The following is a 13,545-nucleotide window of genomic DNA, read 5'->3' as shown; positions in this document are numbered from 1 at the left end:
CCATGTGTTTTTTTTTTTAAATGCTTATTTAGTGATTCATACATTTAGGATATTCCAACTGCCACAACTCACGTGTTTTAGGTTACCCCATCCTGAAAGCCATTGGTTTACTACTGGGGACTGGCTTTTCCTCGTAATAATTTTATATATAGGCTATGGCTAGGAAAGCATAAATATAAGTGTTTTGTACCAACAATGGGTTAACAGTCATAAAGGCATCAAAATGCAATAAACAGTGGGAAACATAGCCTAGGCAATAGGCTATGGTCCATGTGCCTGACAAGAATTTCAAGTGTTGTATGGGCTATTCACTGGGGAACCTGTAAAGCTAAATGGCAAAATAATAGAATTTCCTTCTAAACTAAGCCTAAACCTACGTATAATTCCCAAATAATTCGCTTACTGTAGGACAATGTAGCCTTGTATATAAATACCTAGTCTAGCCTACATCTGAATCAGCAAGACCTGGATTAGGCTAGTGATACCTTATTCCTAGGTTAGGGCTAGATAAGCCAGCCTAGGCCATACTAACATATCCTATAGTCAAACCAAAATGACTAGGCTACAAACATTGCCATTTTTCCCAAATTTGATTCCTAAAACCTTGACCTAAGTTGGGATATTGTGTAGCTGTGGGAGACATGTTGCTATATCTCCCCTATCCCAGGTCACAAAGGGCAAACAGCTTAACACTATTGTTCTGCATATTTAATTGTTACAATGTAAAATGAGCAAAAGAACTGAAAGTTTATGACAAGTAAAGGATGCTCTATATCCAAAATGATTATAATAAATAAAACATTGAAATCACACCTTAAACTGTCTTGATCACCAAGTAGGATAAGGATGATTTAGTTTCTAATCATGTAAATGAATGGTAGAACTATAGAACAGCTCTGTATGGGGTATTACCTTGGAAATTGACTTTATCTATAGTATTTTGGTTGCTTATCAAGAATTTACCGCTATTTTTTTGGCAGTCGACTGCAATTAGCCTGTAATTAACCGCATAACTGATATGTTATTGTATGCTGGCCATCCTGGAATGCTATCATGCATGCACAGTGTAATATGGGAACTTTTGGTAAAAAGTGGAGTTTCCTTCACTGGGGGGTCGGGGGCGGAGCCCCCAGCTAAGTAACACGGCCGACTAGGTTAGGTTAGGTTAGGGATACGTTAGTATAGTTCCTTTTACAATAGGTCTCCTTAGCCAATCCCTTCTTGAACATATGACTTCCTAATGGCTTGCGCATGTGTGGAGCCATTCTATAACAACAACATGACTGTCCAATCTTTCTCCCAACAATTTCCCACCCAAAAACCCCCGTTCCCAAAGGGTTCCCAACTGTGTTGGATAGAGATATGAGGTTAATAATAATTGACCGACAAAAAACACCACCACCTTCTTCATCAGCAACACTAAAAGTATAGGAAAAATCAATTTCCAAGGTAAGAGTCCGTGCAGAGCTGTTCTATAGTTTTACCATATGAATAATATAAATGCCCAGAATCCAGTGTTACTGACTCTTCAAGTGGCAATATATTGCAGATAAGTCAGCCTTTTCTCAGAATGGTCTCTTGCTTCTGAGCAGCTCATGGTAGGGATAAGTAGGATTTTATAACCAGATAAATGAACCCCAAATAGCCTAAAGGGTGGTATATTAACTGTCATTGGAATATAACCTAAGTCTAAATGAAGTTGGGCCATGTAGCTTATGACAGCCATGTTATAGTCATTTTGGTTTGACCTTGGTTCCTTAGCCTAGCCTAATTTTAATAAGCTACTTGCTTACGTAGGCTCTGCTGTCAGTTTCCCCCATTAAACCCAAAAGAACACTTGAACTAGGTATATCTACTAAACCTAACGATCAAGTTGTGTATCAAAAAACCACGATGAAAGAAAAATTCATTAATTACAACAGCATACCATAGTAATAGGTACAAATCGGATACAGTGATTTCATCAATCTAATCTACGCCCACAGTAGATCACATACATGGGATAAAGTATTCTTAAACTGTAAAGCGGTGCATTTAACGTTTAACCAACTGCCACAGTGTTCTGATATCAATTTGGGTTTTATCATAGAGCAGACACGTATTCTAGTGCCACCAAAATACTCACGTTATCTATAAAAAATATTTAAAAACACATTTAAAATTTGGTCAGCGAAAGCACTTTTAAATCTGGGAGGTCTGTTCGTTAGTATAATATATAGTTCCTAGATGGCGATACTCAATTGTAAACAAGAAACTGTCATTCTGTAATTCTTCTTCTTGTTCCTATGGTGTGTCCTCCGTGGAGTTGGTTCCAACTCATGTTTCCTTTCTTGAAACAGAAAATGAGATGCACAGAATGAAATAATGAGTTGTTAAAGCAAATGCAAAGCAAAATGAAAGATGTGAGTGATAAGTGGATGAAATTGCTCATTAGTTATCTCAGGGCGATAGGAATAGTTGAAGTTTTGTATGACGTGGAAGAAGAACCAAGAAAAAGGCAAAGGATAATAATGGATGGAAGGAAGAAGAGGTAGTAAGAGCAGCCTAGAATTATACAGTTAAAGGAGAAGAGACTTTATGACGATATATGACAAGCCAGCATCAGTTAAATTGCCTACCCCCTAAGAGGAAACAAAAGGGAACCGTGGGAAGTAAGGTATGCGGAACAAGACGTTATGTAGGCATTTCTTACTCGGAAGCAGGAAATGTAGTAAGGCCAGGAAAAACAACATAAACTGAGCTACAAAAAATTTACGAAGATGGTAAAAAACAATCCATAGATATCTATGGAGTGAAGTGAAGTCCCAGGGAGAGAAAGAGAAAAGAGAATAGAAGAACTCATGCACGAAATTTGATTAGTTCAGAAGGTGCCGTTGCAGAGGCTGTACCTCCAATACTATTGTTATCATCATCGTCATCCGTGCTTATTTTTGAAGGACACCATGTATGACCTCATCTAGCCACCTGGTGGGAGCTATTAATTTTTCAGTTCCAGTTTATAGGTTATTTGAATAACGTTCATCAAGTGATAAACCTTTTATTTAGAATATGGAGTTCGTTAGTGTTTTCTAAAATGCTTTTGAGTTTCTACGTCTTAGGTAAACTCTGGGACATCATATTCAATAGTATGGACGCCGTGCACTAGGAAGTTATATAGGCTACCAACTTTTTTTTTCTTTGCATCTTCACTTCATTAATTTCGATGTTCTACTACGCATTTCTGCTATGTTCACGAACTTCAGCAGTTTTGTTCCACCCCATTCAAACATTCTAAAGGCATAATTTTGTTTAACAGTAAATCCCTTTGATCAACTATGTTTCTTATTCTTCCTTTTATTATTTTTTACACTCATGATATGACCTGCATCCTGTTGTGAGCTGACCTTGGCGAAGTATACGAATATCTATCTAAACTGCGATCATTTAGTGTAGACTTTCCCACATTTTGGGCGTACAAGTTCTCTAGTATGTAACATTCAAAATTACGCCCATTATCATTAATTGGTAAAATTAATGTTTCAGTCATTCCCATACATAATATAAATTGTAATTATTTAATATTTTATCACTTTTCACGTTCGGAATAAAAAAAATAATTTTTAAGGAAAAGTTTATTCGTTCCTGTATTGAAACAATGTGTCAATAAATTCATTCCATCGGGTTGATACTTTTCTTGACATGAACAATAAAAAGACTCCAAAACTGTGTTTAGCATTATTCTTTATATAACCTTTTACAAGCAGTTTCACGAATCATCTTGGTTTCCGATGTAATCTCTGTGGCTATCTAAATATCCATCTTTTGGACTATTAATTCATTGTCAAGATTACCGTTGTTTTTTAGTAGTCGCCTTGGTTACCATCAAAGTCAACTTGGTTTCCATAATACCGTCATCACTACCATAGCTTCTTAAGCTACCTTTATCCCTTCCAAGCCTCCTGGGTTACCATTGTATCCTCCTTTTGCACGGTTTGGTTGCTGCCACACCCTCCTTGGTTATCCTATATAGCTTCCCTCATTATCACCGTATCTTCCTTTGGCAATTTGGTCTCCACCGTAGGGCAGCTGATTACCTTGGATTCCTCCATACTTATCTCCCTTGCCCTGGTCTCCTCCGTAACTACTTTTGTTATTCTCATTGACTCTTTGAATGTTTTTGTTTCCACCATAACCATTTTCTTTGTTATTATCATGGACTCCACTGTTACTAAGATTTTCGGCATATTTTCCATGACTTCCTTCATCGTAATTACTTGTACTTGATCCATATCTCGTTTGCGAACCCGGAAGAATTCCATGGTACATTCCATTATTGCTACCGCCATACATGTTGTAGTTGTTTAGCATCACTTCCCCATATCTTGTTGGAATTCCTCCTCCATAGCTATTTTGAATTTGGTCTTCATCTCCATAACCACTGTAGCTGCTGTGTCCATTATTTCCTCCATAACTAGTCTGTTCACTCTGGTCATACCTCGTTTGTCCAACACGGACTGCATAAGTAATTTGTTTACTTTGGCCATATCCATAATTGCTTTTTACCTTTGGAATGCTTTCGTAACTGATCTCATCCTTATAAGAGTATCCATCAGATCCCTTTCTGTTACTGTATCCCCCAGAAGTCCCCTTTGTCTTTGATAACGCTGTGCTTGCAGCAGTTTGTGCTTGCCATGATGAAAACAAAGCAGAATTGAGCTCATGGACTACAAGATACTGCTTCTGGTTTAACATATTGGCCATTTGAGATGCTTGCCAAGTATTAGCATCCTGAATAGACTGGACTTGTCGTAACACCTGCAACGCCTGCAATGCTTGTGCCACTACAGCATTTGCTGCTGTCTTAGCTTCTGCTAGTTGTTTTACTAATGACAAGGCCAGACTGTAAGTAGCTCTGGCAGAGCTCAAAGCAGTATTTGCTTGAGCAGCCAAAGAGGACTCTGAGAAAAGAGCTGACTGTGCATTTTGTAGTGCTAGGGTAAGCTGAGCGACCTGAGCCTCCTGCTGAGCAGCTGCTGCCAAAGCTGTCTGGGCTGCAGATGATGCAGTGGCAGCTGCCTGACTAGCAGCAGTGGCTGCTGCTGCCTGAGCAATACTCTCCAGACTTGCCTCTGCTGCAGTTGCCTGAGCAGCAGCTTGTGCAGCTGTTGCCGAAGGAGAAGACTGCTTGTGGCTGTCCCCACTGGAAATAACCACATATAATCCATCACCATTGTTGTAGCTTTTTCTGTCTCCATGACTGCTTGAGAAGCCTCGCTTATCCTGTGAAAACAAACATTTATTTTCTAATATATAGCGAAACCACAAAAAATCATTGTATAACAAAAAATACTCCCCGGGAATGTACTCTTCGTTTATTGATAATTAAAAAACACATTTTGCTTCAGATGATGCCAATTGGTGCAAATAATATCAGCAATGTAATTAAAAATTACTAGGCTAAGAGACCTTTAAGAAAAGCATGACTTCATATCTTTATCTGAATCAGATTATATAGATTATTTCCCCCAATTTCCCACCGATTTCAAAATTGAGCCTCCTTGCACTTCCCAGGAGACCCAGTGACACACACCATACTTCCTCTCCCTATTTTTACCGAAATTAGTAATTGACATACGGAACGTTTTTGTGATAGTTGTTCCTCTCTGCTACGAGACTCTGGATTTATTTTCCTGCTTCTATTTTGCCAAACTCTTATAACCTTCTGTCTTTGAATCAGTTGCTTCCTGTCGGGTTAAGCTCCATTTTATTTCATTATTTTTCAGGTGGAGGTTGGTAGGTAAATGGACTGGCTACTGGATGATTGACTGGTCTTCAAGACTGGCATTAGCTCATAAACGATCTGGTGGACTCATAACATATTTAAGTATAAATCCATATTGTAATTTAGAAGTGCTTTTAACGAAGTTATGAAATACATGTACTGATCACGAATTTTCTGTTGCAAGCCACCTCGTGGTACTAAACCGAACTGATGTCCGGGCCTGTTCTTCTGGGAATTTCTTAGCTACTGTTCTGATGAATCACACATGCACACACACGCACATACATACATACACGCACACATTATATAAACACCCAAAAGCGAGATGGATAAAATTAAGCCATATCTTACCCTGAGCTCGCCGGTGGCCTTGTCAGCGTGAAGTATACCTGAAAAAAAAAAAGCACAAGCAATTCTAAAATGAGTACTTGGAGCATTCCCGAAAACATGAATACTGGCGATCAGTAGATCTCGTACAGATTTTTCCACCCCTTCCCCGCTTCAAGTGTCTGGCGCTCTGCTGAATGAATCTGAAGCTTCAACTATAATCGGTGTAACTTTTCACTCACATCTTACTTTTAGAAACATCTAATGAAAGTGACAGCAAATGTCAGACCGAAGTTAGATATTGTCCCTAAGTCCTCATATTTATAATAGTGATAAAATCAATACAACCTGTTAATAAGTCATTTGCCCCTCCTTTACTAGAATGCCTTTCTCCGGCGTGGATGTCTGCCTCTGCCAGGGACTTATCTCTTTCTGGATGAATTGGTTCCTGATGGTAGGTGTCTGTTTCCTAACATTAGCAGTTATGACTCGGGCCATCGACGGATGGTCTCTTTTTTGTCAATTTTTCACAAGTTATATTTTAACACAGATCTTCCACATTCACAATTGACCCCTCATCCTCTCTTCTCGCCGTGAGCAACCAGATTTGCTGAACAGCAGCACCAATATGCAGTAAATGTGCCTCGCTGTCGAACTTCTCAGTTCCAAAGTTAACTATATTTTAGTTTAACGAGACCACTGAGCTGGTTAACAGCTCTCATAGGGCTGGCCCGAAGGATTAGATTTATTTTTACGTGGCTAAGAACCAACTGGTTACCTGGCAACGGGACCTACAGCTTATTGTGGAATCCGAACCACATTATGACGAGAAATGAATTTATATCACCAGAAATAAATTCCTCTAATTCTTCATTGGCCGGCCGGAGACTCGAACTCGGGCCTAGCAGAGTGCTAGCCGAGAACTCTACTGACTCATCCAATGAGGAGCTTTCTCAGTTCCAGAAGCCCACTATTCCTTACACCGTTGAATTGTGAAACAGCTTCCCTGAGGATGTTGCGCGATTGGAACCTCAAAAGTTCAAGCGAAGATGCAATGCATTGCTACCCTAAAGCAATTCTCCTTATATTTTAATAACTTACTTACGTTTTTATATATTTATCAGTTTGTTAATTTTTTTTTTCTAATAAGTGATCCGTTCTTCCTGTATTTCCTATAACCTTTCGTTACTTTTTTCAAATGAACACCACATTCTTTGGAAGATTGAATTTCAAGTCATTAATGGCCCCTGTGGGCTTGTTCCGTGTGAATGGGGTTCATCTGGATAACAGTAACACTAATAATAATAATAAAAATAATGAGCAAACCAACTTATCATTGTATGATAAAATGTTAAATATCAAAATGATTGCTTATGTTCTCTGTCAATAATCTCTCTACGTTATATATGCTCTGAATTTTTCAAACGAACGCTCAAGGTATCATCATGGCGAGAATGAGTCCGCATGCATGGATGCAAGTGCGTGCTTTTGTGTGTGAGCAGAGTAACTTGAATAAAAATTATATAGCTGTACGAGATTATACGGAACTGTCAAATGACTGGTCACTGATTACGTTTAGACAAAACTGCTTGACTCTCCCCAAATATGGCCTATCCAGTCCCGCTAGATCATGCCATTAAGGGGGCATCAGCAATTTCCAGGGGAGGCGTGAGGCCTAGGAAAATTAAAAATTCTGGAAGGCGTTATTTTCTTAACAAGAGTGAGGAACTAATATTCAGAAGTTTATAAAAATGCAAAAGTATCGCCTTTTAACGTTAGTTTCCTGTAGTCTACCATTCTCGTCAGACTCACTAGGCCTTTACCTCCCTCCCAAGAAACCCCTTCTCTTTCTCTTTTTTCATTTTCCTCTTAATCTGGGGAATTTTACTCATAGATGCAAGGGGGCGTGGAAGGAAGGACCAACTCTTAGAGGGGGCGTGGTAATAAAAAGGTTGAGAACCACTGCGCTAGATGCTCTTTGCCACAGGCGTTTTGCGAAAAGAAGTGATGCATTAAGTGGCCAAACTTGTCACGATAATAAACAAGTAAAAAATTCGTCGAAGTTTCTTCGGTTTAGTCGAGTTTCCTGTACAGTGTATAATGCTGTATGAAACTCTCAGCCACGGCCCATGAAACTTTCAGCCGCGGCCCGGTGGTGGCCTGTGTTGTTGGCACCTATAGCGGCGCCAGACGCACGATCATGGCTAACTTTAACTTTAAATAAAATAAAAACTACTGAGGTTAGAGGGCTGCAATTTGGTATGTTTGATGATTGGAAGGTGGATGATCAACATACCAATTTGTAGTCCTCTAGCCTCACTAGTTTTAAGATCTGAGGGCGGACAGACAAATAGTTTACATTTACAGAAAACTAAAAATTGACTCACATCTCCAGTTTCTTGCCAGAAAAGACATCTAAAAGAAACATAGTTGACCGTTTTTGTCTTAAAAACAAGAGAACTTTTATCAAATGGAAGCCAAAACTTTCTTCGTCTTCTTAAGTGAATAAAAATTACTTCGTAAGCAGAGAATGATTTTAAGAGTCTGGAAAACAAGGAAGAAGACAAAAGAGTTATAAAGCTTAAATACGGCACTTATAAATAAAGATCGGCTCAAATCATAGCTAATAAAATAATCATCCCCATCTGACTTTCCTTCAAATAATAGAATTATGATGGTGACAACAGACAAATACACCATTTATGATCAATAATAGTTTGACCGAAGTTTCCATTTCACTTCCGAGCCATTCTGCAAGTTCTAATTTTGGTACTTAGAGTAAATTAAGTTAATCTCGCTTCATACTTTGAAGTCTTGTCATTTTATGATTCAAGGCAAAAGAAACACAAGTAGATCATCATCAAATAGCTGAAATACTTGCAGACGGCAACGCATTCTTTCCTTAAGACTAAACCCATCCTAAAATTTAGCAACAACGGGAAAAGCTTCCGCGTAAACAAAATGATTATATTTCCAAATTTGAATAAGCATACATGCTCCATTCACAACTTACAAATACACAGAGACACCGCAATCACACAGCGAACAGCCATGTCTGTCCAAATACCTACGGACAAAAAGAAACTGGGGTCGCGATATAACTTTTTCCAATTAATATACAAGCTCTCGGCCCTCTGGCGGGAATCTGGCGAAGCACAGTAATCTCATATGAGTAATGTCACTCCGTCCTTCCTTCCTCGCAAGAAATGCTGTGTCAGAGACTTCCAGCAACATTCATTATTTTTGTTAATCTTCTATCTCTCCAAATGGATTTTTTTTTCATACAATCCCACGCTTTAATAAGACTTTGTAGGAGGAAAGAATAAGGTGCCTGGTAGAGGAGGGGATATTGTAGGAGGGGATCGCTATTGGCGGAGGCAGATGTATTCAGTTTTTCAAAAGAAGAAACATGAAAGAAGCCATTTATTTTTTGGAGTCAATTGCTCACCAGTTTCCTTTTCATTCAGCGGTGCCATTTTTATTTATTGCTTTTAAAAACAAAGCGTGTCTTTAGATATTATTACCGAGAAGTGAAAGTTCTCCATTGTATTCACACACTATTGAATAGGGTATACATACAAACACTATGTACAGTATACACTTTCATTATATATACATATGTATATATATATGCATGTAAATATATGAGTATATACATATATATGTATATATATGTGTATATTATATATATATATATATATATATATATATATATATATATATATATATATATATATATATATATATATATATAAATATATATATATACAGAAACAGATATACCTGGTTGGACGACGATTGCCGTCTGTAAACTTTCTTCATAACGACCGGAAATATATAGCAATATATAAATTTCAAAGCTATTTTCGTTTTCGCCAAACTCTGCAACACTGATCGTTCTGCGTATGCAAAGTGAAATAGGCCAATTGCCATAAATGTTAACAACTGGATCAACAGCAGCAGCAACAACTGGAAAGTCGGTAACAGGAAAGCCAATAAACGTTGACGTTGGTGAAAATATAATGTAAAAACCACTGACCTCTCCTAACATAACAAGATAAGTCGAAAGCGGCCGTTTCAGGCCATAAATGTTAACAACGATCAACAGCAGCAGCAACAACTGGAAAGTCGGTAACAGGAAATATAATAAACGCTGACGTTATATGAAAATATAATGTTGAATGACAGACCTCATTTAAACAGGATCTATCTAAAGATTTTTATAACAAGACGAATTTTCCTGACTATCTGTCCTCATTGTCTGGGCGTAAAAATCTGAACAATTGTGCAAGTGATCTAGCTTAATAAATAAATAAATAAACAAAATATATATATATATATATATATATATATATATATATATATATATATATATATATATATATATATATATATATATATATATATATATATATATATATATATATATATGGCTCAGTCGGTTACAGCAGCATCGATATATAGGTCTATGATGTTGAATCAGAGAGGACTTTGCTATCCGTGTAGACATCCCATTTAAACAGGATGGTATCTAAAAAGCAAATGGGTTTTTATTCAAAACAAAATTTACAAACTTTTAAAAACAGGACTATCTGTCCTCATTGTCTGGTAGCTGGGAAGAAAAATACATGAAACATACGCTACAACTGTCAGGCAAGTGATCTAGGTTAATAAATAAAGTCCTTCAAAAAAATATATATATATAAAAATGGGAAAATACGTTAAAAGAAGATGAAGAAGAAGAAGATATATATATATATATATATATACAGATGTATATATAATATATTATGTACATACTGTATATACACACTTCTTACAATAAGCATTATTCCTCATGAGGCCAGGTTCTTGAGGAAAGACAAGTGAGCGATCACCGTAGCAATCACACTATATCTGGTTTGTGGAAGGATCCCTTGCGAAGAGAATTCCCAAAACACTGAAGTCTGACAACATCGGTCGTATGGCTCAGTAAAGCAACTAAATGTGGCGCCTGGGCAGACATAAAACCAAAAAATTACAGATTCCTATTTTCTGGAAAGGAAGAGATAGAATATACAATTTAGGCCGAAGGCCCAACCACTGGGACGTATGAGGTCATTCAGCGCTGGAAGGAAAATTAAGAGGTTCTAAAGATGTAACAGGAGGAAAAGTTAAGTATATCTTAGTTTACCCAGACCACTGAGCTGATTAACAGCTCTCCTAGAGAGGGCTGGCCCGAAGGATTAGACTTATTTTACGTGGCTAAGAACCAATTAGTTACCTAGCAACGGGACCTACAGCTTATTGCGGAATCCGAACCACATTATACCGAGAAATGAATTTCTATCGCCAGAAATAAATTCCTCTAATTCTTCATTGGCCGGCCGGAGATTTGAACGCGGGCCCTGCAGAGTGCTAGCCGAGAACGATACCGACCAGTCCAACGAAGAACTTGTGTAACAGGAGGAAATCCTCGCAGTCGCCCTATGAAACATTGTTGGAAAAGGATGGAAAATAAGATGGAAGAAAGAATACGAATGGGGGCACAGTAAAAGCAATGAAAGGGGTTGCAGTTAGGGGCCGAAGGGATGTTACAAAGAACCATAAATAATGCCTACAGTGCACCACAAGAGGTGCACTGACAACACTACCCCACTACGGGCTGGAAAAGAAGGGATATAGAGCAATCCCCAACTAACCCCCTATTTGCCAGCACTTTAGGTAACGTCTGTGTTGGTTGTCCAGAGCCCAGAGGTCCACATCAGACGTCCCATCCCTCTTCAATACTTTACCATACTGGTATATCTTGTGTTTGAGCATGGTAGTAAACATGTATGGAATAGAATGGACTCTTCTTCGTTTAACGTGGTTGGACTCCTAGGTTGCTAAATACATTCCAACGGAAATGTGAGTTTGTACTGACAAATTCTGTTGCTTTCTTTGTTATGGATATGAAATGGTGCAATAACTTATTACACCACTTATTCCATTCGTGTTAATAAAATACTCGCTTCACGCCTGTTTACCTTAATAAATTTATGCAGTAAATATTCATTGCCTAATTTTTATATTTTACCTCACTCCCTTCTACTTCGGAGGTGAATTCACGACCTGTCTTCTAACTTTCTGCACGGTTTTCATCAAATTTCATTCAGTCCATTCCGCTGAACAATATCAGTGGAGGAGAGCTTTCTCCTCTTACTTGACCTGGCCCTATTCAAATGGCCCTCAGCTACTGCCAATTATTATTCGTCAGGTTTGCTCACGATGGAATATTTGGCGAGAACGTGACCATAAGAATTACCTGTTCAGTTTGCTGTTTGTCAGACGCATGCGTCGAGTTATCGCCTTGTCTCCGTTCTGTAAGAGAGGTGGGTAATGAGTACAGTATGTTTGCAGCTGGTTAGTACTTGCTACTGTAAAAGGAGAATGGGTACTCTCTCAAAAGGGTTAAAGTCTTGTAGGTAAAGTAAAAAGGAAATGTTATACATAAACACACATATACAGGGTGTTTCGAAATTAGAGCGCCTCCCCCCTACACAGCATAAACTAAAACTGATATGGACAAAAACAAAAGTAATTCAGAACAGGTATTTATTTAAGTTTCTCTCTGAATATTTAATATTTTGTGTGGCCTCCATCTGACTGTACCACAGCCTGCATTCTTGAGGGGTATGATTTCAGCAAATCGCGAAAAAGCTGAGACTCAAACTCCATTTCCCTGAGCACTTCGGTCACCTCTCTTCGCAGGTCGTCGACGCTTGGTATATCATCATAGTTCACTATGCGCGCTTTAACACGATCCTTTAAGATACTACCAATGTTTTCACACACATTAAGGTCAGGGGAGCTACCTGGAAATTCACTTGACAAGAAGAAATCGATACCACTGTTTCGAAGCAGCTCATGTGTCTGAAGGGTCTTGAAAACATGGTGCCTTATCATGCAAAAACGTGACTTCTTCAACAGATAACACATTTTCAGGATCTTTGAGGAAAGGAAATACTCCACCAGTAAGCACAGTTTCTCGGAAGTATTCGCCATTCCGTGACTGTCCTTTTTCTTTGATGATCCACATTAACCGTTTGGCTGTGAAACAGAGAAAAATTCCCATATATTCAGGAAATTTCACAACTTGGCGATAGCGCACGTCATCGCTGATATCATCCAACTTTGAAGTCCAAATGATGTCATTTTTATGATTTGGCTTCCTGACTGTGTAAATGAAGAATTCATCTGATGTGGCAACATGGAGAAAGTCAGCTTCATCCCAATCTTTAAGAAATGAACCACAAAACCATGTACGGTCTTCTCTCCGTTGCTAAGTGATGTTGGGCTTGCTGATAACATGAAATGGCTTGATACCACATTTTTTCAACTCACGATATACAGCACTATAACTTCTCTTCTTTCCCCTTTTCGTTTCCAGTTCAAGTGCCAATTTACGTAAAGACTTTCTTGGTCTACCCACTGCC

At 38.3% G+C, this 13,545-nt stretch overlaps 2 protein-coding genes across 3 annotated transcripts in view; both read right to left on the bottom strand.

Annotated features, from left to right (window-relative positions):
* Window positions 1-2,273, bottom strand: part of LOC136828409 (uncharacterized) — a 48,026-nt gene extending 45,753 nt beyond the window's left edge. Inside the window, exon 1 of one of the 2 annotated variants that reach the window (XM_067086439.1) lies at window positions 2,126-2,273. The gene's annotated coding sequence lies outside the window, so the exon portion shown is untranslated. Of the gene's footprint in view, window positions 1-1,997 lie in introns of both variants that reach the window. The other variant, XM_067086440.1, reaches the window with a different exon arrangement.
* Window positions 2,274-3,596: 1,323 nt separating this feature from the next.
* Window positions 3,597-13,545, bottom strand: part of LOC136828410 (glycine, alanine and asparagine-rich protein-like) — a 282,803-nt gene continuing 272,854 nt past the window's right edge. Inside the window, exons 3-4 of the mRNA XM_067086441.1 lie at window positions 6,113-6,150; window positions 3,597-5,259 (exon numbers count right to left, since the gene is read on the bottom strand). Coding sequence (XP_066942542.1) covers window positions 3,997-5,259; window positions 6,113-6,150 — 1,301 coding nt within the window. The 3' untranslated portion in view covers window positions 3,597-3,996. The remainder of the gene's footprint in view (window positions 5,260-6,112; window positions 6,151-13,545) is intronic.

The sequence above is a fragment of the Macrobrachium rosenbergii genome, chromosome 42, assembly GCF_040412425.1.
Source record: "Macrobrachium rosenbergii isolate ZJJX-2024 chromosome 42, ASM4041242v1, whole genome shotgun sequence".
Classification (NCBI taxonomy): Eukaryota; Metazoa; Arthropoda; class Malacostraca; order Decapoda; family Palaemonidae; genus Macrobrachium; species Macrobrachium rosenbergii.
This window is presented reverse-complemented; position numbering and strand designations above follow the sequence as displayed.